The following is a 26,274-nucleotide window of genomic DNA, read 5'->3' as shown; positions in this document are numbered from 1 at the left end:
TTAGTGAGGTGGTCACATTGTATCGTATGAAAATGCCCAATCACTTATACTGTACAAATAGCCAATATAAGACTGTATATCAACTACACTTAAATTAAAAAAATATTAAAAAAAAACAGAGTAAGTGGAATAATGAAAAATGGAACGGCATACCTGGGTCCACTCATTTGTCTGGGGATCGTAAGCCTCCACTGTGTTCAGGTAAGTCTGCCCGTCGTACCCGCCAACGGCATACAGCTTGTCTCCCAGCAGACAGACCCCCACCGCGTCTCTGCTGATGCTCATGGACGCCACCGCCGTCCACATGTCTGTTTTGGGGTCATACCTGAAAGGAGATTTTAGGACTGGACATGACCTTGTTCTCATAATATATTATGTAAAAATAGTTTTGTTCTTTAAGCCTATCTTGTCTCATTATCTGCTGTATAAAGTACATTTGAATACAATGTAGAGAACAATAGCCATATTTTCCTGAAAACTTTTACTTAAAATATTACAGATTCACTTAGCAGATGCACAGCACTAAAACTTTTCAAATGTGCTAACGTAAATGCTGAAAACGGCTTTCAGGTTTTAGATCGCTTACTGGAAATCTGAGGAAATCATTTTGTGAAGATCTATACAAGATAACTTACAGCTCCAGTTACGGTAGCAGTTCATTTTGGGACCTTCTTGGACCTTTCACGAGGCATGTTTATTAGAACTGACTAAAACTGTGTATCTAAGATCAGATACATGCTTAGATGACCTATTTTGCTTCTAATACCTCTTATATCAATGAACAACTCTTCACTGTTTGTGAGCAGTACAAGGGCGAGCATGTGGTAAATTATGGGGCAAAGTGTATAAAAACTTCCATATTCCTTTCCTCAATTGTAACATGCAATAAGCATAGTCTGAATTATTTTCTCCCCAATACAGGTTAAATGCAGATGTAACATTCCTTCTTTCTCCAGAACTTCCCCTGCCCCCCCCCACAAAAAAAACCCAAACAAACAAAAAACCAAACTCTATTTATCTCACAGAAAGCAATAATTTTCACTAACAAACCTTCATTTCACTTTTTAGTCTTCTGTTAGTTATTTCTAATTTATTGAATAACACACATACATACACCAAATTCCCATTGCTCTTTATCCAAAATTCTTTTTAAAATTTTTTTTATTGATTATGCTAGTACAGTTATCCCAATTTTCTCCTCCATCCAGGACCCCCAAAGCCTCCAGCAATCTTCCTTCTCCCGAGTTCATGTCCATAGGTTTTGCATATAAGTTCTTTGGCTTCTCCATTTCCCATACTATTCTTAATATCCCCATCTATTTTGTACCTACCAATTATGCTTCTTCCCTGTACTTCTTTCCCTCCTAGTCTTCCCCTTTGCCCTCCTAGCTGATAACCCTCCAAATAATCTCCATACCTATGGTTCTGTTCCTGTTCTGGTTACTTGCTTAGTCTGTCTTTCCTTCCCTCCCTCCCTCCCTTCTTCTTCTTCTTCTCTCCCTCTCTCTCCCTCTCCCTCTCTCTCTCTTTCTTTTCTTTTCTTTTCTTTTCTTTTCTTTCAGATTCAGTTGTTGATAGTTGTGAGTTTGTTGTCACTTTACTGTTCATAGTTTTTAATCTTCTTTTTCTTAAATAAGTCCCTTTAACATTTCATATAATAAGAGTTTGGTGACGACGAACCCCTTTAGCTTTACCTTGTCTGGGAAGCATTTTGTCTGCCCTTCCATTCTAAATGATAGCTTTGCTGCATAGAGTAATCCTGGATGTAGGTCCTTGATTTTCATCACTTTGAATAGTTCTTGCCAGTCCCTTCTTGCCTGCAAAGTTTCTTTTGAAAAGTCTGCTGATAGTCTTATGGGAACTCCTTTGTAGGTAACTCTCTGCCTTTCTCTTGCTGCTTTTAAGATTCTCTCTTTATCTTTAACCTCTCGCATTTTAATTATGATGTGTCTTGATCCTCTTTGGGTCCAACTTGTTTGGGACTCTCTGTGCTTCCTGGACTTGTATGTCTATTTCATTCATCAAATTAAGCAAGTTTTCTTTCATTATTTTTTCAAATATGTTTTCAATTTCTTGCTCTTCCTCTTCTCCTTCTGGCATCCCTGTGATTCGGATGTTGGTACATTTGGAGATGTCCCAGAGGTTTCTTATACTCTCCTCATTTTCTTGTTTTTTAATTCTTGTTTCTTCCTGCTGTTCTGATTGAATGTTTATTTCTTCGTTAAGTTGCAAATCATTGATTTGAATCCTGGCTTTCTTCTCTTCATTGCTGGTTCCCTGTAGATTTTTCTTTATTTCACTCAGTGTAACCTTTGTTTCTTCCTTTATGTTGTTGCCATACTCAGGGAGTTCTTTGAGCATCCTGATCACCAGTGTTTTGAACTCTGCATCTGATAGGTTGGTTGTCTCTATTTTGTTTAGTTCTTTTTCTGGGGTTTTGATCTGTTCTTTCATTTGGGCCATATTTCTTTGTCTCTTCAATTTGGCAGCCTCCCTGTGTTTGTTTCTGTGTATTATTAGGTAGAGCCACTTTGACTCCCTGCCTTAGCAGTGTGGCCTATTGTAGAAATGGCACCTGTAATTGTGTGGGGTAGAACCTTAGGTAATCGCCTGGGCATGGCAACCTGCTTCACTGCTTTGTGGGGGGAGGGCTCAGAGAGGGGAGTGCTGCTGCCTGGCCTCTGGAGGTTTGTCCGGCTCTCATCCTGTTTCCAGTCACTTCACTCACTCCCCGTACGTGACTGGAGCCCTTCCAACTGTTGCCCTGGTGCTGAATCCCAGAGTGGGAGGGTCTGCATACATTCTAAGACCATGCAGGTCCTTTATGCAGAGTTTACTGAAAATCTGGCAGTTTCTTCTGCCACCCCAACCCTCACTGGTTTTTACAGCCACAAGTTATGGGGATTTATCTTCCCAGGGCTAGAACCCTGGGCTGTGTGGTTTGGCCTGGGGTGGGACCGCCAGTTCCGCCACTGCCACTGCCTCTCCACACCCCACCGTGTCTCCTTGCCTCTCTGCCCACTTCATGTCTCCACCCCTCCTACCCATCTGGATGACAGTGGCTTCTTTAAATCCTTGGTTGTCAGACTCCCATGCAGTTCAATTTTCTGACAGTTCTGGGGGTTGTTTTGAGGTTTAGTTATAATTCTCTCTGTGGCTGTGCAAGGAGGTGAAGCCTGTCTATCTACATCTCCATCTTGACTGGAAGTCCCTAAAATTCTTAATAAAGCCTCAATACTTTACATGACCTGCCCCTGCCTCCAACCCACTCCTCCTCCTTTCCTGCCACTCTCTCTGTCACTTTGTTCTCTACTATAGTGGCAGCCTTTCAGTTTCTGAGTGAGTCATAGCCCTTTCTGCTCTGGAGTGTTCATACCTGCTCCTATTGGCTCGCCTAAACCCACTCAATTTTCTCTGTTCCTTGAACTAGACTGAACACAAAGGATGGAGCCTGAACTACTGTACAACTCTTCCGCTGACATTAGGTGTCTTTACCTGGCCCCACACTTGAGTTTCATGAGGCCAGTTTGGATGTCTTGATAAAGCTTCTAAGCCTCATGAACCTTTTATTTTATTATTTCATTTTATATCAAAATGTGTTAGGAATACCCCACCCCTTTATCTTATTTAGCTTCCAGCCCCTAATTCATTATCTCTGAAATTCATGGAGCTCCTTTTCTTTCATTAGGTACAGTGACCAGTACAAAATAGCATGCAATGAATGTTTTTCTTATGATTCAATTAATAAATTATATAACCAATTCTAAAGTCAAGTAGGCAGTTATAAGATGAGAGAAGAACCGGAGGAGGCTCTGAGGAGACCGACTGAGAGATGGCCAGAGCAGACGATCCAGTACTTACAGAGCTCTTAAGGTACACTGCAAGTGGCAGTGGATGCATAATAAAGAATTACTAATCTTTCTGAAAGTGTCAGAGGCTTATACTTGTTTTTTTTTATTCCTAGTTTTCCTTCACAAGAAATTACCTTTCCACACAGTCTGAGAGTCTGGAAGTCAAGTTGGATGCGGGTGCGTCGTGGCCTCCAATGGCATACAGCAATCCATTCCAGGTGGTCACTCCTACGCCCCCTCTCCTTTTGGACATTTGTGCACAGAGTGTCCACTTATTAGTATGAGGGTCAAAACACTCTACTGACTTGAGACAAGAACTTCCATCACGACCACCAACTGCGTAAAGTCTGTAAAAAGAACAGAGTGGTAAAGAGGAAATAGTGCTATGCTTAAGACAAAGAGGTTATTCTTACGGGATTTCTTTGAATTTAAAGTTCCATTGATTATAAGACACACTGTCAATTTATGTTTCGCTGAAAAGTGACATGCTACCAATTAAATGACATATGTGTACATCATAAATACGTATATATCAGATGTCACCATGTATACTTAAGAAAAGCTCACATGAAGCAATGACAACTGTTTCACAGCTGCCATCTGTCTGACATCTGTTTGATACACCACCCCCGATTGTAAGGTGCACTGCAGTTTTAGAGATGATAAAATGTGTCTTAGAATATAGAAAATATGGTGTATAAATAAATCATGCCTTATGTCTTCAATACCCAAAATAGGGCTTTGTTGTAAAGGAAAGAAACTAACCTTCTCTGAGCACCTACCACAGGTAAGGCACTTCACATGTATTTATCTGACCATCACAGTGATGCTATGAGAAACCATTTGTATCCCCATTTCACAGCTGAAGACGCTGGAGCTCATGGAGGTTAAGAGACTTGCATGGGGTTATCCACTAAGGAGCGGAACCAGGATACACAGTTACATTAATAAGCAGTTGTACAGTGAACGGTTATCTGGGATGTACTTGTAGTAATAAAATAGAAGAATAAAAGGAGATCTTGAAACAACAGTATATAGATTAATATTTACTGTATATAAACAGTGATCTTCCATTAATTTAAATTACTGCATATAAGGGTACTGTAAGTTATCTAATATGAACGTGGTATGTTAATGACCTAAGTGTTGCCTTGGTCAATTTTAATTAATTATCAATTAATATACGGTACTAATTTGAAAGTCTTTTACTCTAAATATATGTAAAATATTTTAAATATTTTAAGATTTAAATATTTTTTATTAAGCGTAAAGTCCTCTTGTACTTACTATTTACCTGGGAAGCTCTTCATAGATATTTTTCTATTAGGTTTTCTTAAAGTAATAAATTCAGTTCATTGCTAACAGTAAAGGTAATACAGTTTTAATTTATAGAGGCCTTAGTTAATATTTAACTATCTTTACAGTCTCAAGAAGTATTTGAACTGTATCAATTTTCTGCCCATTAAAACATTAAGTATTTATATTTGGTTAATATACACATTTAAAAGACAGATTTCATAATTTTAATCCATAATTTTAAGTACACAATGCCACTCGAACTGGTTTTTAAATAAGAGGATGACCATATACTAAACAGCTATAAAGTTGTAACAATATTGTGCTCTCAGTTTAAGCTATATTGTAATATGAAAATTTAAGTTTATTTGAAACTTTTTTATCTATTAAAAACTACTTATTTGTGTTACTATTCTTAAACTATTCTAATCTTTAACCAACACTAGAGGGAATAATGATCTAAATATTGATCACAGAGTATTAAGAGGCATCAACAATTAGAAAATATCACTAGTTAAAAATACATGCTTGCGCGCACACACACACACACTTTACAATAGGCCTGAGGCACCTTACCCTCTTCACAATGAATTCACGGGTTCACTGGGAAAAGTGCTCTAGTGAGCATGAACTCTGAAGCCAGATTCCCTGGGTTTGAATCCCGGTCCTGCCACTCAGCACTTACCATTTGTGATTGTGGACCAGTTATTTAACCTCCAGCTGCCTGAGTTTCATCATCCACAAAATCTGGAAGCCCTGCCCCAGAGGATTATTAATGATCATATTTAAAGTATTTCAAACAGTACCTTACACATGAATAATATGGTGTAAGTGCTTGAGGGGAAAAATGAATTCTGCCCTATTTCCTTTTTCATTTATTAGATGGGTTTATTGCAGATAATTTTACATTTTACTGATAAGGCTAACATATCCAATTAATAATTTTGTTTGAAATTGGTGTTTTTTAAAAATTTATTTTTTAATTGTTGTTTAAGTATAGTTTTCTGCCTTTTCTCCCCAGCCCTCCCCACTACCCCAGCCCTCCCCACCTGCCTCCCCTGTTTCCACCCCCCTTGTTATTGTCCATGTGTCCTTTATCATTGTTCCTGTAAACCCCTGGCCCTCTTCTCCCATTATTCCCTCCCCTCTCCCCTGTGATCACTGTCTGCCTGTTCTCAGTTTCAATGCCTTTGGCTCTACTCTGCCTGCTTGTTCGCTTTGTTGATTAGGTTCCTGCTAAAGGTGAGATCACTATTTTCATTCTTTTAGAAGATGGCATTTTTAGGAAATGTCAGATGTACAAATAACATTATACTATGCTAATATTAAGGGCTAAATTATATCAGTATCACTTTCTGAAGACTCATTATCTCAAGCACTGGTCTTCAAACTGTATTTTAAGAACTGGATTCTGTGGAGGACTTTAGAGGAGTCCCCAAAAATGGTTCAATTGAAATTCAAGTTTTAATTTTCAAAAACATCACCTGGCTTAATTAAATACCATACAAGATTCAGAACTCATCTTTCTTTTGCATGGCAGTACCTCTGAGGATGAAAAAAAGAAATAGTATGTCAAATTGTGATAGTTTTGTACTAAATATTTTAAAATGTAAGATTTAGGCCATGGTTAACTTTTAAAATTAGGTCTTGCCTGACTTTTAAAATTATGATCAAGAATGCCAACAGTTGGTAGGTGACATTTCAGATTAAACTTAGAAAAAAATTTGCTCCTATCTGCACAGTACTTGAACAATTTAACTGAAGTTTCCTGAGATTCCAATTAAATTGCTTGGTAGTTAAAATAACTGCTACTATTTTCAGCTTTTTTGTGAATCAGGATATTCTTCATACTGGACTACCAAAACAAAACATAGAAATAATCTCAAAAACAGACTTATTCTCCTACACTGAAATTTATAATAAGTAAATATTATAAACTTGAACTTATAATAAATTTAAAGTAAGCTTATAATAAACTTGCACCTCCATTTGCCTTAACTGTGAGGTTTTTGTTAAGATTTCATTTGAAAGAGAGATTCTACTGCCAAAAATATTTGTCTGTCAGTGGCTTAAAAGTAGCCTGAGCAATTAGAAGTCTAAATAAAGCTTTGTTCTGTCAAACATGGTAGAAAGAAACATTTTAACACTTTGAAATTTTTAAAATACAGAATGAAACTCATTAAGACATTGAAATAGTTCTTCCCTAAAGAAAAACTACATTTTGCATCAGGAAGCATTGTAAAATACATTAAAATAACAAAACAGTAGTTAATCCAGGATTTTCATTTTATAGATATAAAAAATTGAGGTATGGAGAAATGATTTGTTCTAAATGACAAAACGGTAGAGAGAAGATGCATAATTACATTTTTTCAATCAGTGGCATGCTTTTTAATTTTAACAACATAGTTTCTATTTTTTCCTGATTATGACTATGTACCTAATAAATGAAACCAACAAAATAGTTTAAAACATTGCTACTTTGTTCAGTGATGATGAACTCCTTTAGTTTTTTCTTGTCTGGGAAGCTCTTTATCTGCCCTTTGATTCCAAATGACAGCTTTGCTGAGTAAAGCAATCTTGGCTGTAGGTCCCTGGTTTTCATGACTTTGAATATTTCTTGCCAATCCCTGCTAGCTTGCAAAGTTTCTTTTAAGAAATAATCTGATAGTCTCCCCTGTAGGTAACTAACTGCTCTGCTCTTGCTGCTTTTAAGATTCTCTCTTTATCTGTATCTTTGGCATTTTAATTGTGACATGTCTCGGTGTGGACCTGTCACACCGAGTTCATCTTGTGTTCGTCTTGTTTGGGACTCTCTGTGCTTCCTGGGCTTGCATGTTTATTTCCTTCCCCAAATTAGGGAAGTTTTCATTCATTATTTTTTCAAATAGTTCCAATTTCTTGCTCTTTCTATTCTCCTTCTGGCACCCCTATGATGTGAACATTGGTCTGCTTATAGTTGTCCCAGAGACTCCTTACACTATCCTCATTTTTTTTGGAATTTTTCTTCTTATTGTTCTGCTTGGTTGTTTTTTATTTCCTTCTGTTCCATATCATTGATTTGATTCTTGGCTTCATTCACTCTACTGTTGATTTCCTGTAAATTGTTCATTTCCATTAGTATATCCATCATTTCCAACTGGATTTTTTATGCTGTTGAAGTATTCACTAAGTTCCTTGAGCATCCTTATATCTGGTGTTTTGAATTCTGCATCTGATAGATTGCTCATCTCCATTTTGTTTAGTTCTTTTTCTGGAGTTTTGATCTGTTCTTTCATTTGGGCCATGTATTTTTTGTCTCCTCAAAAAGGAGGCTGTTTGGCAGCCTCCCTGTGTTTGTGTATTAAGTAGAACTGCTATGACTCCCTGCCTTGGTAGCATGGCCTGTGGGGTCCAGTGGCCCTGTCTCCCCTATCATCCAAACTTGGTACTCGAGGTGCACCCTTTGTGTGGGCTGAGTACAACCTTCTCTTGGAGTTGAGCCTTGATTGCTATTGGCAGGTCTATGGGAGGGATTTACCCAGGCCAATCCTCTGCAAGAATTGGCTATTAGACCATTGACCACCAACCTCCACCTTCTGTAGAGGATCAGTTGTGCAGGGGCAGACTGGTGGTGCCCCAACCTGGTCTGTAGTGTCTACTGGGTATGCAGGCTCTGGAGTTTCCTGGGTGGTGCAGGCCAAAGTAAGCCCCCACCTGTGTTCTGCCTGGGGCCACTCAGTGCGAGCTACCAAGCAATCTGCAGCTGGGTGCTAATTGTGCTGGGCAGAGCCAAACTGTGATCCAAAGCTGGCTGCTGCTAGTGCCAGGCCTGAGGCTGCTTAGCCAGAGGTAGGAGGGCTGGGGGAAGGCCATGACTAGGTGAGGCAGAGCCTCAGATAAATGCCAGGGGTGGGCAAAGTATAAGCCCTGATGCCAGACACCAGTTCTTCCCTGTATGCCACTTGTGCCTTTCAAGCTGCTACCCCAGTGGTGCTCAGAAGGAGTGAGTCTAAGTTCATATGCATACTCTTTAAGAGGAACTGCATGGGAGTCCAGCAGTTTCTTCCATCAACTTAATCCCTGATGGTTTTGCAGCCAGAAGTTATGGGGGCTTATCTTCCTGGCACTGGAACCCTGGGTGGGGGGGCATGATGTGGGGCTGGGACCCTTGCTCCCAAGATATTCCTCCTGAATTTTTACCCACCACACGTGTGTGAGGGACCAGCCCGTTCCACACCTGCTTGTCTGCACATCTGTGCCTCCCCAGGTCTCTCACCCTCCTGGATGGGTGTGGTTTCTTTAGTTCCACAGTTGATGGTCTCCCATTCAACTTGATTTCTGAGGGTTCAGAGTGACCGTTGGTCTGTAATTTAGTTGTAATTCAGGTGTGGTTGTGCAAGGAGGTGAGCTTTGTTTTACCTACACCTCCATGTTTAAACATTTGTTTACATCACTCAAAGTATTTCTGTTTTGTGATCTACTTATGTAATTTTTTAAGTTGGATATGGCATAGCATAGTAAATTCAGTTTATTGTGTTTTAAATAGAACCTGAAGTATTTTCTTACTTTCCACTGAGTACTGCCACACCTACTGTGCTCCTGGGGGTGGACATGGCGGCAACAAAGTTCCACTGGCGAGCCTGAGGGTCCCACCTTTCTACCGTATTCAGATAGCTCCAGCCATCGTGCCCTCCGACTGCGTACATGGGGCCTTCCAGCACAGCCACACCTGCAAGGAGGCAGGAAAGAAATGACTTAAAAATGACACATTCACTGACATGTAAGCACAAATCTTAAATATGCAAATTTAACTAGGCAAATAAATGTAGGACATGGACATCTGGTTTACTTACAGCTCTTCTTAGTAGAAAGGAGGGTGAGTGAGGGGGAGAAACAGCACTACAGCTCCGGCCTTAAAAGGTTCAGAGGCAGTGTTTCGAGGTCATACAATGGGGAAAATTATTAGAAACTACATGAAATGAACATATCCCCATATTTAAAACATTTTTCAATAATATGGACTTGAGATATATTTGAGAGAGCATTTTGATTCCTTTTCCCCTATTCATTCAAATTCATGGCATTTTTATTGCAGTTAGACTTAATACCACAATCTGTTGATGAACCATCACTAGGGAACTGAACCAGATTCATTTGTTCAACAAATGTCCACTGAGTTTCCACTAACTGCCAGGTGCTGGACGGAACATAACAGGTAAGGGTTCTGCCTCATGGACCTAATATTTTAGTTGGGAAACAGAAACAATATATTTTGGATATTATTAAATGCTAATAAGAAAACCTGAGTTGATCAATGGAAGAGAGTCAGGGGAGAACTCTCAGGTAAGGTGACATTTGAATGAACACGTAAATGAAGCCAGCAGACCAGGCATGGAAGTATCTGGGGAAGAGGCTGTGGTACAGGGGATGGCATGTACAAAGTCCCCAAGCCTTGCTTAGTGTGTCTGCGGGACAGCGAGGAGGCCAGTTTGGTTGGCGGGTACATGATGGGGAGAGTATAGGAGATGAAGGAGAGTGTGCAGCCAGAGCATGCAGAGTGGCTGGGGCTACTGCAAGGACCTTGCAAGGACCTTATTCTCACTGAGACAGAGGGCCAGTGGAAGGTTTTGAGATGAGGTGTGACGTGATCACTGTCAGGTAAGATATAAATATGAATCACTAGAGGCTCAACATACAAATTTTGTAATACAAATACATTTCAATTTGTGAAATCATGGATTGATGAGATACAAATATTCATCATTCGTGTATGTCCTGAATTAACATGTTATTCCACTCATTTGTGCCCTACCAGTACTGGCTACTGGAGACACACCTACGCAGCTACAGTTTCAATCACATGCAATATACCTCCGTGTTTGTGTGTATCATTAACCAAAGGACGGGAAGAAAATATAATGGTTCCATCCAGTCCAACACCTTAAATAGTACCTTTGAAAAGAAATCGCAGCAGAATCATGTTTTCAAATGAAGTCTTCATATAATTCCCATATGCAAAGGGATAAAAGGACTTTTTCTTAAGTAAAAGTTCATTTTATAAGTTCAAGCTTAAAACACTTATTATAAGGTAAATTAATAAGAACAAGGCTGCTTTAAGTGAAGCAAAAATCTGAAATAAAGGCTTAAAGTAGACACTTCAAGCTATGTAATCATTCTCCTTTGAAGTTGCTACAGCTTAATAAAGTCTTTTGTTGGGTGCCTGGGACACACGAGAGTGTCCCACACACCGTCTAGTCTGCACAAAGCAGAGCTGGCTCACGGGCATTCTCAGTCCGTGCACCAATATGTGTAAGAACTTACCTTAAGTGAGCATTACGTTTCCCCCGTGGTAGGGGGAAGTCTGCACTTGAATCATACTATTGTCCCTGAATTTCATGGTCAACCAAATTTATAAGACTCATTCATGCTGCTTTTATCTTCCCACACTCTGAGCCTATGTAATAGGCAATTTCATGGACTCAAGGGTAATGTTTATAGTTTTCTTTGTTAAATTTCATATAGTTAATGTTAAGCTTCCTCTCTGCACCTTAGACCTGACCTTCTGGTTTACCTCCTTACCAAACTTGAAACCTAACTGCACCTAACAGAATTCCTTGTCTCTGATTTTTTGCTATACTCAACGACCACTAGGTGGTATCTTCAAGCCTAGACAATTTTCACTGGCTTTTTGGGGCATCTTCTGCTCAGGTGCTCAGTATTAATAGAGTATAGTAGAAAGCTATGCAATCTAAACTATGCCTTCACTGCTACTCCTCCATTTTTAAAATTCATCTTCTATCAAATTCTTTATTGCAACTATATTTCAATCTTTTCCAAACTGTGATAAATCAACAACAGAGCCACAAATTCTTCCTGTCCTTCCAACGCAATGTGACTCTGCAGCTCCTCACATTGAGAGGAGGCGTTTGTTTCCCTACTCCTTGAATCTGGGCTCGTCTGTGCCGCTTGTGCTGGCCAGTGGGGTGTTAGGAAACAGGATGCAAGCAGAAGCTTTAGAGTGTTTGTGCACTGGGCTTGCCTTTGCTTGCTGCTCCTGAACTGCCACCACGTGGAGAAGCAGCCTGGGCTAGCCCGCTGAATCATTCTCGGCATCGGCCCAGGTGCCTGTGTGCCCCAGGCCAGCAACCTGCCTACCACTACACATGAGTGAGGCCACCCTGCCAGCCCGTCAGCCTTTCTCAGGTTAATGAGAAAACCCAGCAGAGATTATCCCAGACAGCCCAGACCAGAACAGCCTAACCCGCAGATCCATGAATGAAATAAATGGTTGGTATAAGCCTCTAAGTTTTGCAGTGGTTTGTTATATAGCAAAAGCTGGGTAATGCACATATATTTCAGGCCTCATGTAATTTTATTTCCATCTCCTTCACTCTCATCAAACAATTCTTTCTACTTCACCTACTCTCTCTCTTATGAGAAAAGAGAGGTCATCTGATACAAGGTCCCTAAACGCTCTTCTGTCATCTCAGAGTGAGCGAGCCATCAGTTTCTTGAGGGTAAAGACAGTGTCTCCCACGTTTTTACAAACCCACAGAACGAAGAGCATGGCACACAGTGCATGTTAATCAGCGTCTGCTCAGTGCAGAAATAAAAAGTTTCCATCGTTACATTCTCTGTGCCGCCTTCAAATTGTTCTGGGTTTTACTCATTTCTGCTTAAAAACCATGGGAGATAGAGAACAATAATGTTAAGGATTTTTAAATAGCATTTCAATTAGGTTAGATAATACTAATAGCCAACACAAAGCACACCTATCCAAAGGTGGCTTGTCAGTCTGTCATGCTGCACTAACACATCCGTGTTCTTCGCCCCGGCCGGTGGCGTGGTTGGTTGGGGCGTTGTCCCACACACCAAGAGGCTGCAGGTTTGATCCCAGGCCAGGGCACGTACTAGGATGTGGGATCCATCCTTGGCCAGGGCACCCACCAGAGGCAAGCAATCGACGTTCCTCTCTCCCATCAGTGTTTTTCCCTCTCTGTCCCTCTCGCTCTAGAATCAAATAAACATATCCTCTGGATTAAAGAAATACTCATGGTTTCATTTGTATTAGTTGCACATATACACGCACGCATGCGCTTGTATTCTCCGCTCCTCCTTCTCGGTTAACAGATCGTGTGCAGGAATGCTTGGTGCCTGCTGCTGACTCAGCGGCTGCCACACTGGTCGGCTTCCTCCTGGTGCAGAACATGAAAAGGCTGTGGAACCCGAATACACGATGTTCTGAGCAAACCTGCAGTTACACTCACCAAGGCCATGCCTGTGTGTGGACATAGGCGGCATCACGCTCCAGGTTTTGGTTTTGGGGTTGTAGCATTCTACGGTGTTCAAAGTCTTCAGTCCGTCTCTTCCTCCGACCACATACAGCTTGTCATCCAACACTGCGACACCGAACTGCAGCCTCCTCCCATTCATGTTTGCCACAGGAGTCCACATATTCGTACGAAGGTCATACTTCTCAATGCTTGTTGCTCCTTAATGGTTATAAATAAAAGTTATGTAAATAAGAATTGCATCATGATTATTTTATGAAATTATACATACTAAAGTATACTTTTATTAGCATTGACAATAATACTTTCATTATACTCCAATAAGCCCTTGCACGATCTGGTCCCTGTTCGTATCTCTGACCTTGCTAATGTTCTCGAGGGCCTACAGCAGGGCACACACCTCCTATTCTCCATGGCATACGCAATGCTCTGGTATTACAAGGTCAAGTGAGGAAGAATTACCTGTCAAAGAAGGCTAAGAAACAACAGCTAGAAGTGGGAGGAAAAGCTGGGTAGGTTAGTGTCATGGAAGCCAAAGGAAGGAAGTTTATGGCAGGTAGGACTGTGAACAGTATCAAATGCTCCTGAGAGGGTCAGGGAAGATGGAACTAAAAAGTATTACTAGATTTAGCTGCATGGAGGTCACCGGTGACTTTAAGAAGAGTCCCTTGTTTGGGTGGTTGGGACAGGATTGGGAGATGAGGAGTGGAGATGATTCTTTGGAGAAGTTTGGCTATAAAAATGAGAGGGAAAGATGGGAATTACTAAATGGGTTGAGGGAGGTTTTGTCTTGTTTTGCTTTTAAAATTGGAAAAACTTGAGTTGGTCCAAATGGTCCTGGGAAGGATCTAGTTATAAGGAAAGGAGCTGAAAGCACAGGACAGGACGGGATCCTGAGAGGGAGGGACGGGCAGCATCAGGGCACAGGTGAGGGGCTGGCTGCCACAGGGAGGGGGAGGGTGTGCATTCCGTTGCAACCAGGGAGGACAAGAGCATAAGCGTGGATCACGGGCTTTGGAGATTATAAGTGTGGGAGGTTTGGGAAGTAACTGCCCCATGATGTCTACATTTTTTTTACAAATTGGAAGATTCAGAGAACTTGTTGTTTTTATGAAGTGACACTAGTGGAGTTAAGGGAGAAGCCCCACCCCTCTAAAAAAGACCCCCACGCTCCCCCCCATTACGGAAGAGTGTGGTTGGTGTCTTCTTTATTCCCCTCTTCTAAGCTTCTGATACAACCTGCAGTCAGTGCTATTCTTACAGAATCACGATCAGGACACACATGTATCCTACAGTATTTGTTGCAACTAGGTCATCAGAGCACTAATACTATTGATAATCTCCTAAAAGTTAGAAATAGTTTGAGTGTATACGATATTTTCTCATTATCATAGTTTTATCATTTATTTACTCTACAAAAATTTTAAGTTATTTAAAATAAATATCAAGTCTTTTTCTGTCTTTATATTCTTATGGGGCCATATAATAGACTCCCTGGTATATAGGAACTGTTCCAAAATATTTTTGAATTTGAATAATCTTTATTACTTTTAGGTGTAAGGAGACTTTACTCCTACACTCAGATTATTTTATGTAGTAGTATTCTTGAATCATCACTCTAAATTTGATTTTAAAAACTTCCTTCATTAAATAAGAAGACAATGTCAATCATCTTTCCTCGCTAATGGATTTAAGAAATATTATTTTATTTGAATTTTAACTTATTTCTTTATATCTAGTTCACCAAACAGTATCATAGTCTTATAAATTGGTAACTAAAAATTATTTTGCTAATATCAAATATAATTCTTATATAAAATCTGAAAACATTATCTGAAACATATATCTTCATAATATATATATATCAAAGCATAACAAAATCCTACCAACTGCAAAATTCTATGTAAAAGTTTAGAACTTCCCTAATTTATACTGAAGAATTAACCTTTACAAATAGTAGGCACAAATACGTTCCACCATTATCTTAGAAGCGATTCAGAACCATCCACAGTTTATTTGTTGGGCTCCTTACTAAACGGAAGGGATCAAGAACCCAGTGATCAGATTACTATCCAAATAATGCTATGAGATTTTCATGATAAAGACACTGGGAATAAAGTAACGCCCAGGAAGATGTCTTGAAGAGGATGGAAGGTCAGAGTATTTGCTTGTTAAGAAAGACTCAGAAATAGTGTTGGTCAAGCCACAAGGGTCAGATTACAGGGAGACCTGAAACCTACAAGGAGGAACTGACACCTCATGTGGTAGGAAATAAAAATCGCTGGAGGTTTTGAGCAGAGTAATGGCAGGTTAACGGAATAGAGTAGAGCCTCCAGAGTCAAGGTGACTGAATCTCACTCCAGCGCTAATTAGTTGTGTGATCCTGGGAAAGCGACTTAAATTCTGTCTTGTATCCTCATCTGTAGAAGAGGGCAATAATAACGTTGAGCTCTGAGAGCTGCGGTTGGGATGAAACAATACAGGTCAGGTGCTGAGCGTAATGCCTGGCACACATTAACGACATAAATTAACACGATCAAAATATGTGGGCAGTGAGGAAACTGACCGGAATCAGAAAGACAGCGATGGGCACCTGGAAAAATAAGACCTGTTTGAAAGAAGTCACTTGGTGACTGCAGATTTTAAGGTTTGAGAAGGGGTGGGGGGTGGGGGCAACGGCAGATTTTATATTGTCTACGTTAGGTACTTAGTATCTGAGATTCCTTCCCAGGCTTAGGGATTGTTACACTGTCGTATGAGTCTTGATGAGAGTCAGGGACCTGTCTCCCAGAAAGCTGGAAAGACAGATGTACATTTTCTTTGTTTTTGGAAGTTTAGGATCCAGGACTAAGCTAAGCATGGTCAAATGGATGCTTGCGCTTAGTATTTAAAATCTACAGTAGGATTTATAAAGAAGATGTAGTTCCTGCCTGTTTCTCATTAGCCTTCCAACAGACTTCTTGTCTACTTGTATGAGCCAGAGTTGGCATCCACACGCTGAAGAACCATGAATTATGAACCCAAGGTCTCAAGTCTGGGAGATGTGGTCCGAGAAGTCTTGAACACACAGAGTTTGAGGTGAGAGCTGAATATGAAACAGTATATTTGATGCAAGCTGGAAATATAAGAATAAAATCAAAGTTCGAGAGTATAATTAATATAGGGATAACAGTTAAAGCCTTGAAAAAGAGAGGGGAAGACAAGCAGTGCTAGGGATGGCTACAAAGCTAAGCACCAGTTCCAGGTCCTCAGTGGATCTTTAATCCTCAGTTCTGCAGACTGCTGATCTGGACTGGGGAGATCTATTTACACTGTAACTCTAATCATTTATCTTACTTTACGCGTTTCTGTACTGTTTAGTCATCAAACCTATAATTAGAACTTAAGCATTATATATACATAACACTCTGCTATGTTATATGGAATAATATCTATATATCTGTATCTATATCTATCTTTGTCCCCACAAAACTGAAAGTTAAATAACAATTTAAGACTTTCTATAAGAGCTCATATTTTTACATGCCTTAGAAATGTCACATAGAAGAGAAACCTTCAGACATGATTAATGCATCAAGTGCATTAGCCATGCAGGTAATTCAAGAGGTGGCAGAGGACCATCTTCACATAGTGGACAAATACTGATGCTGTGTAAGGGCAAGGCACCGTTCTAGGCTCTGAGAATATGTTAGTACACAACAAAATCCTTGCCGTTCTGGAGCTTACTTGGGGGAAGAGGTAGACAGACCATGAACAAATGTATCAAGTGCTATGAAGAAACGAGAAGCAGAGTAAAGAGGTAGAAAGTAGTAAGCAAAAGCTCAGAAACTAATGGGCAAGAGGTTGCTACTGAATGGTCACAGAAGTCCTCTTTGACATCCGAGAAGAGATGTGAGCCAGCCACTGCTGCTAGGCCTTCCAATACCAAGGCCCAGGGTATCCATGAGAGGAATAGCTAGGGCAAGAATTCTGACATGCGATGATGTTTGGCATGTTAGATGAACTAGGAGGCCAACGGGACTGAAGCACAAGGAGGGAGGGGAGAAGTAGAATGAGCTGAGATCAGACAGGCAGCCAAAGTCAGGGAGGTACTGTCAGGGGAGGGTGACTGTTAGAATTCAGAAGGAGATTAATGTCTACTGAGAGGTAATACACAGAAAGCTTCTAGCACAATACCCAGCACTGCATAGGCAGTGTGTATGGTGTTTGCTCTATCGTTATTATTATTAACAGAACTGTTGCAGGAACGGTATAAGGAATCCTGGGTGCCTTTGACCCAGATTTCCCAACTGCTGTTTTAGTACATTTTTTTTCTATGTGTAGGGTTTTTTCCCTGAACTGTTTGAGTAAATTGCAGAAATGATGCCCCTGTACGCCTAAATGCTTCAGTGCATCTTCCCCAAAACAAGGAATTCTCTTACAAAACCATATGGCCATCACCAAAATCTGGAAATGAACATTAGCACACTGTTGTTATCTAATCTGCAGACTTTATTTGGATTTTGTCATTTGTCCCAGTTATGTCTTTTATAGCAAAAGAAAACCCAAGATGACACAATGTAATAGCTGTCATGTCTCGTTAGTCTCTGTAATCTGAAACAATGCCTAATCTTTTCTGTATTTTTTGCCACTGATATTTCGAAAAACTACAGACAAGTTATTTTATAGCATGTCTGTCAACTTGGGTTTGTTTGTCTTTTCCTCATGAATAAATCCAGATTATACACTTTTTACATGAATACCACAGATGTGCAGCTCAGTTCTTCCCTGCATGTCTCATAAAATGCTCGTGTTGCTGGTTGGTCTCATCACTGACAACACGGCCTTTGAGTATTCAGTTAAGGTGCTGTGTGCCGGTTTCTCCACTGCAAAAATACTGTTTTACCCTTTGCAACCAATAAGCAAGTGGTTGGGAGATCCTTTGAGACTAAATATCCTGTTGCCAAATTCTCACCTACTAGTCTCAGCCTTCATTGAATTAGTTATTATTATGTAAATGGCTGCCATACGGTGATTTTTCTAACCCTATCTTTGCTTCTGTAGTTATTAGTTGGCCTTCCACTATTATAAGGAAGAGCTTCCCTTTCTCCCTTCTTCATGTGAATTAGTGCAGTCATGTATATTTATTGACTTAATAGGTTATAATATTTACTCATTTTGATGGTGAAAGTGGCCCAGATCGGACAGTGGTAGCCCCTTCAGACTGGGGTCCTTGGCCGTCTCCCTCAGTCTCTGAGCCCTTCCTCCTTTCTCCCGCTACAAGATGCCCTGGGCTTATGTTGTACTTCTCCACCCCAGTGCTGGAGCCAGCCATTTCTCCAAAGAGCTCTTTGGCCATATTTATTACTATTTCAAATTCAATGTTTTCTATTTCCCCAAATAAGAGGTTATTTAATACCTTTTGTCGAATCTATTCCACCAACGGCAAATAATGTACCGACAGTTGACTTCCTCGGTTTTGTCCGAGGACTTTGTAACATGGGCCGTCTCTCTGGTAACAAATGATACTTCATTGCCTCCATAATTAGTTTCTGACACTCTATATCGTCCCGAAAAAGTGCATTATTTTCCATGTCTGCCAGGAACTGGGAAAAAAAAAGGGGGTATGGACACTGAATGACCAAGAAAATGTTACGTGTAAAATGATAAACTACATAATTCACAAATGGAAGTAATCGCATTTTTAAAAACATCCAAGTCCGGACATCTATTTTAAAGTGAAGTATGCAACACTTATAAGATTTACATTTTATATTTCATTGAAAATCACAAAACTGTAAGGGATAAGTGGTATGCTATAAAATCTTAATAGTGCTTATCTCTGGGTAATAGAGAAATTGGTGCTTTTTTAATAGTATTTTTTTCCCTACTTTTCTGTTTTCCAGGTTTTCTAAAATAAATCACTTTACCTTCTTCTTCTTTTTTTAAAGATTTTATTTATTTATTTTTAGAGAGGGATGGGAGTGGGGGGAGAGAGAGAGAGAGAGAGAGAAACATCAATGTGCGGTTGCTGGGGGCCATGGCCTGAAACCCAGGCATATGCCCTGACTGGGAATCGAACCTGTAACACTTTGGTTTGCAGCCCGAGCTCAATCCACTGAGCTACGCCAGCCAGGGCTCACTTTACCTTCTTAATTAAAAATAATTTTAACTGAAGAGGAATAATTGTAAGTTGACTAATTAGACTATATTTATCTGTCCTCTCAAAACAATCTTCAAACAACAGCAAAAACAAACTTACCAATTTCTTAGGAGGCAAAGAACTCTAACTGGTGATTATTCTAAGAGAATTAAAGTCATTTGTGAGTCACCAAATCCATTTTTTTTAACTTATGTAGATTTACATAAATGCATACACCCTTCCTTTAAAAAATGCATTTCTAAATAGAGTACAAGTTGAAGAACATTTTCATTTTCTTCCAGATGGAGAGCCAGTTCCGCATGAGCACCATTTATTAAAGGGTCCCCTTCCTTTCCAGCTGAACGGAAGCTCAGCCATATGTCATGTTCTCATGAATAGATTCAGGATAAATCCTGAAATGTCCGAGATTTTATAGGCTATGTTTTCTTCTAGGATTTTTATGGTCTTGAGTCTTACATTGAAGTCTTTAATCCATTTTGAGTTTGTTTTTGTGTATAGTGTAAGAAGTTGGTCTAATTTCATTTTTTTGGCATGTATTTGTCCAATTTTCCCAACACCAGATGTTATGCGGGTGCCTCTTCCTGGGTCTGGTGCTCTGTGCTGGGGAGCCCGGCGTGGGGTTGAGACCTCACACTCCTCAGGGGGAACCTTTGCAGCTGAGATATCCCTGCAGAACCTCAGCCACTGCCTGCGGGAGTGGGGTGAGCCCTGTGCATGTCTCCGCCCTTCCCACCAGACTGCAGTAGGCAGTTAGACAGGTGTGAACCCAGTAGGAACGATAGGCCAGGTACTGAAGGTCACCCAGGGTGGAAAGTCCTGGGTGCCTACAACAGGCAAACTAGGAAAACAAGTACTTTTGGCTAGGACCTTAACCGCCCCCCACCAGGCTGACCTTTCCACCCTTAGCACATCACTACTCATGCTGTTTAGACCCCCTGATATTTCATACCACTAGTCACGCAGTTTAGACTCCTTAAAGGAGGAGCAAGGTGGCTGGAGGATAGCCTCCTATGACTCCCATATAAGCCCCATGTACAGCCACTCCCTTAAAGCATTAAGCCCCAAGGACAATGTGGTTCTGGTCTGCATCAAATAATCTCAGGGACAAAGCATCGAGTCTTGAACACAAAGCCAGAGGTTTGGTCAAACTAGAGACAACATTCAGGTTTCAGCTGTGTTTCAGCTTCAGGCCCAGAAAGGCAGCAAAATCAGATTAAGTTGTGCCATGCCTGACATCAAGACCAGCTGCAACGACCAATAACTTTCCCCACCCCAGGGCCAACCAATCAGCAGGGGCTACAACTCTGAAAGGGCAGACCTGAAAAGCTGATGAATATTGTACCGAGATTCTCCCCTGAGACCTCCAGACAAAAATCCTTAAGACAAAGGACCTGGTGTGCACTCATGCGCTCGCTCTGTCTCTCTGAAACACCCACGCTTTCCCCAACCCCTTCTTGCCACAGGTGTGTTCTCTCTGGAGCACGTTTGTGCCTTTTTTCCTAATCCTCCCCCAGGAGTGTTTTCTTTGCCTTTCTTTCTTCTAAGCTCCAGGGGCCATTCTTCCGCCTCTATGACTTGTTTCTTGAGCTCCCACGGCCCAGCTGGCTCCCTTCTTCTCTCTGTGACTTTCTAAATAAACAGTTGCTTGCATTTCAGTTATGGCTCTGAAGCCTTTCTTAGCCAACACTCGAGGACTGAGTTATAACATCCGGTATCATTCGCCATTAACATCTCGGTTTAGCTTCTTCTGTAAATCCTTGGTTATAAGACTTCTCTATTCAGCTAGTCTTCAGTTGGGTATTCAGGTTGATTCTTCTACATCTTAGTTGTAACTCCGGTTTGGTCCTGGGAGGAAGTGAGTATAATATCCACCTAAGCCACTACAGTCTCGGATCTCTTCATACCACTATTATTGATAGCACACAGAGCACTTTTCTGGTCCTCAAAATAAACCTGTGACTTGTCAGAGAAGATGTTATCTCCACTTGACAGATGAAGAAACTGAGGTGTGTGTGAATATGCTAGGTCATAGAGTTTTAAAATCTCAGAGCTGGAGCTATTATTACATCTCATTAATTTATTTATCACCAGAATCCAGCATTTAGTGAACACTTAGGAAGTGTGTAGCAAATGAGGTAATCTGATTTTTCTGGTTCCTAGCATCTAGTGTTCCTTTTATTAGCAGCTCTACTAATTCTTCAATTGCTAGGATAGGTTTGCAGCGGAGTCAAATAAAATTACTAACCCCAAAGCAACAATGTTGCTTAATTGATCCAATTTAGGTTACTTAGTTGATGTAGCCAGACCTCCTGGGTTGGAAACATAAATGGATTTTTTTTTAGCTCATTATCTTTTCACTTCAACACTTTACAGGAATATATGTAAAATAACCTTATGGGATAGAATAATAAGAAAAAAAAACCTATACACAAGTATATATTAATGTAATTAACATAAAGTAAATACTCAAATTTTGTTGAAATTGTGACATTGTTTTTAAATAATCAAAAACTGCTTACCTGTGGTGCAAGAAGAGGTAGCCTAATGTAAGCCAAAAGTTTGCTGAGATCTTTCCGTCTCTGTTCCAGATCATGGCGGACCCAGGTCAGAAGGGCGTTCAGTATCGTCTCTTCATTGGGGATGTTCATGTCATCACTGGCCAAGAGCTTTGCAATCTCACTGGCTGGTAATAATACAAATTCCTGGTTTCGAATTACTTCCATGAAATGTTCCTACAGAGGAAATAAATATCATATAAACAATACTGTTTTTTTCCTGTCCATCAGTTTATTTAAAAGAAACTAAGCATTTCTGAAGTAGATGTCAAAACCCAGTGTATACTTTATAAGTTCCTTACAATTTATTACTGCTTGCTAGGAAAGAAACACAGTAGGAAAAAACATTTAAACTACAGCCATGTTGTTAAACTTTTTATTTCTATATATATTAAAGTGTTGTATCATTTATTACATTTTAAAAATCGACATGGGACTTTTAGGTATTACTTTGTTCAAGTTAGGGATTAATTTTCACATGCTTTTCAAAGGAAGATTAAAAAAATAGACACCGAGATGGATGATGCTGTAACATTAAAAGCTAGTTTAGATTTGTAGTTGCTGTAGAATTCGGCCAAGAGTGGAGCCAAAGACCTGGGTGAGCTGTGCAGCTACTTCTCTTACTTGGAAATGGCCTCCATGCGGGCTGGATTTCCCAGGACCATTCTGGACCACTCAGGTCATCTCAGACTCCGCTCGGGGAAGGGTATGTGTCCTCAGGGCTATCCTAAAACCAAACTGGCCTTTAAGAGTGTTTTAATATTTTTCAGATCACACAGGATTTTAGATCTGTTTCGAAAACTTTTATTTCCTCTGATTTATGTACAAAGTTCTATTGGTCTCATAGGAAAAGAAGAGCCAAAATAAAAGTGGTGACCTAGAATGCGGTGGGACTCCAGGACCTTACATTGAAGGTGATTCAGTACTGGCCACATACTAGAATTGTGCAACTTTAATTTGAAATGAGAAATAGAAATGCCCTTTGATGTGAAAGAGTGACTTTTCCTTTTTTTTTAGATTGCTTTTATGCTAAGCAATCTAAAGAGAAGGGAAATTTACTCTCTGCTGTACAAGATTACAAGTCTTAATGCATGGATTGATTACACAGTTATAATATAAATGCACATGCTAGACATATTGTCCCTTAATGTTTTTCTTACTCTCCTCACTGTGCTGTGACTGTCTCAGCATGCAGAGTTATGGGAACGCAGCTAAGGCTATTTAAATTAGAGCTCCAGAGAAGGGCTGTCAATACTATCTCCTATATTAAAATGAGAATTATATTTTCCATATAGCCTGAAGTAACCCTAGTTAGGTAGTAAGCTAAAATATATCTTGGGCTGACATTCTTTTCTGTAGAAATTCTTAAGAGGAAAACTATACATGAATAATTAACTAAACTCAATTGCTTCGATTCATCATGATTTGTTAGAGATGCCAAAATGAGTCTGTTTTAAATGACTGATTATCCTTTTCAGAACTATATTTTAATAAAACCTCAGCACTGGAATGGCTTCAAGCAAACTGTTCTGTGCCATTTATTGCACACTGACATACTGAAATGATTTGGTAACGCAGAGCAAGAGCCATAAAAATGCTGACACTCTCAACCCAGGTATCCCACAAGTAGTTTAATCCTTAATAAATAATTCACAAGAGGATAAAAAAGAGCTGATTTTTTTAATGATACTTATCTGCATTATTATTTACAATAGTAAAAAATGAGAAATAGCCTAAATATCCGGCTATAAGGGGTTGTAACTCAATGGACTATTAAGTAGACCTTACAAATTTAAAGAACAAAGATCCTATAGGTACATGGAAAAACGTTTATTCTAAAATGTTCGGTGGGGTTCTGAAGAAATGGAATGTACATTTCTAATTGCTCAGAGGTATAGCGTACGGCATAGTCAACATTTATACAACACAGATGTAACTGTTGCAATACTTCCATATGGTATTAGTTGCATTTCACCAATGAGAAAAACCTATTATATAAATATTCACTCGATTGTTTATGTGTTGATATATCTATTTCAGAATGATGCCCTTTCCACTCTAGTATAATCTGCATTTAGTAAAAATTCAGGTTTTTAAAACAACTTATGGAAATACTACTGAATTTAAGGTTAAACGCAAAGTGCTTTTCCAAAATATTTGGTTTTGAAGCAGGTCTTTTAGCAGAATTCAATGTTTTTATAGGTTTTCTAGATCATGAAACAAAATTTTAAGTTTAAAAATTAAATGCTTATACTTATAAATCCCTAAGGACAGTAAGTATCTGTAACGACATGACTAGTCTCAGACACTTCCGTAGAGGTTTAACGACTGCTCCAGGTCTCCTTCAGTGGCAGTCAGAACAGGAACAGAAACTTCCAGATTTCAGGATTACGGGAAGGAACTCCTCCTCCTTTCCTAGTGGTATTCATTGGGGATCAGTGAACATCTCGAGCACATGCACCGCTTCCTGATTGGGACGGCTGAATTCACTGTGTGGAATTAGGCTTACTTCATGTTCGGAATCCACTCGGTGACGCCAACAGCTGTCACCCTACCAAGCGCTTGCTAGCATGACGCCCCTTTCCCCTTTGGAACAGTTTTCAAGCAAATGAAATTACTGAGGGATTTATTTAAATTGAAGATTGAATTCTCTTATACATTTTCATTCAGTTCCCATAGCAACAATTCAAATCACACAATCTACCTCTAAATTACTTATTGTTATTAGAATTCAATTTTATGTCTCTGTTGCAACTGAATAATGTCAAACAGTGGCTTGAGATAAAAAAACTACAACCCACTGGCTACCAAAAGAGCTTTAAAAACTTGAAGCTAATTTAAATTTATGTCTAAGTCTTAAAAAAGCAGTGCCTCTACTGTAAACAACAGGGATGACCTAAATGCATGCAAATGCTTCCATATAAATAAAACTCCTTCCTAAGGAAAGAGATATTACTTGAATTATGAACTGGTAATAAAGGTAAGAAATAGCTAGTTTATTTTATACATATTCATGTTATTCTAAAAAGTATTTGACCTTGAAATGAGAACTCTGCAAGGTTAAAATGAGAATTCTGTGAGGAAGAATAAAGAGAGAGGCAGAAAAGTCTTTCAAAGGACTTAATTTAAAGGATGTGCCCTGACCAGTGTAGCTCAGTGGATTGAGCGCAGGTCTGTGAACAAAAAGGTCACCAGTTCAATTCCCAGTCAGGGCACATGCCTGGGTTGCGGGCCAGGTCCCCAGTGGGGGACATGTGAGAGGCAACCACACAATGATGTTTCTCTCCCTCTCTTTCTCCTTCCCTTCCCCCTCTCTAAAAATAAATAAATAAAATCTTAAAAAACAAAAAAAGAAAGGATGTTAACCTACTACTGTGTTAGGTCTGTATAGTACTGCCCTGTCTTACACTCTCTTATTTTTTCACTTGAAGCACTGTGACCATCACAAACAAGAACATTTCTGAAAATAATTACACCACAGGGAGAAAAATGAATCATAAACAATCATAAAGGTTGTGCTTTTGTATGAGTGCTTTTGTTCCTTCACATGAATCTCTAACGTGAAGAGACTAAATCTATACAATCATGATGACAATGATGTTGTTAATTGGCTGGGTGAGCTGTGTGTTGAGCGCTGTTTCAAGTGCTAAACTTCTATTAAACTCAATCCTCATATTAAGCTTAGGAAGTAGGTAGAATTAATCTTCCCAGTAGTTGTAAATATCTACTCTTATAAGTTTTTCAGGTCTCTATTTCTCTACTGAAAGATTCCTAAGTGCGCGTCAGGAGGATGAGGGGTGGAGAGGAAGGCAGACAAAAACATCTCCTAAAGGCAGATAAAATTAGTCAATGGAGAACTGTACATGTGTATGTGAATGTTGGCATTCATTCTTCCCTTAGGCGCTGTATTGCCTTAACTGAAGCATTTAAAGCAAGAGTCTTCAATCACTGTCCGGAAGTATAGATGCACGTGTGCACAGATGGTTATTCCTTAAAAATCCACACACCTTCCCTTCCCCAAATCCCTCTGCTATTAAGACCATGGAGGTTGGTCCTAACCATAGGCCCTCAACATGCCCTTGTTTTCTTGCTGTCCTAAATCCATCAGTACCCATTATCCTCCAGGCTTCTTCTGAACCAGACCCCGCTCTGTGATT

At 39.8% G+C, this 26,274-nt stretch overlaps 1 protein-coding gene across 2 annotated transcripts in view; it reads right to left on the bottom strand.

Annotated features, from left to right (window-relative positions):
• KLHL5 (kelch like family member 5) overlaps positions 1-26,274 on the bottom strand; it is a 63,093-nt gene that overhangs the window by 5,773 nt on the left and 31,046 nt on the right. For both annotated transcript variants that reach the window (XM_036019843.1, XM_028507159.2), the window contains 6 exons: positions 22,082-22,294; positions 18,819-19,005; positions 13,397-13,621; positions 9,696-9,858; positions 3,986-4,198; positions 154-325 (listed from right to left, as the gene is read on the bottom strand). In XM_036019843.1, coding sequence (XP_035875736.1) covers positions 154-325; positions 3,986-4,198; positions 9,696-9,858; positions 13,397-13,621; positions 18,819-19,005; positions 22,082-22,294 — 1,173 coding nt within the window. The remainder of the gene's footprint in view (positions 1-153; positions 326-3,985; positions 4,199-9,695; positions 9,859-13,396; positions 13,622-18,818; positions 19,006-22,081; positions 22,295-26,274) is intronic.

This window comes from Phyllostomus discolor, chromosome 1, assembly GCF_004126475.2.
Source record: "Phyllostomus discolor isolate MPI-MPIP mPhyDis1 chromosome 1, mPhyDis1.pri.v3, whole genome shotgun sequence".
NCBI classification, from domain to species: domain Eukaryota; kingdom Metazoa; phylum Chordata; class Mammalia; order Chiroptera; family Phyllostomidae; genus Phyllostomus; species Phyllostomus discolor.
This window is presented reverse-complemented; position numbering and strand designations above follow the sequence as displayed.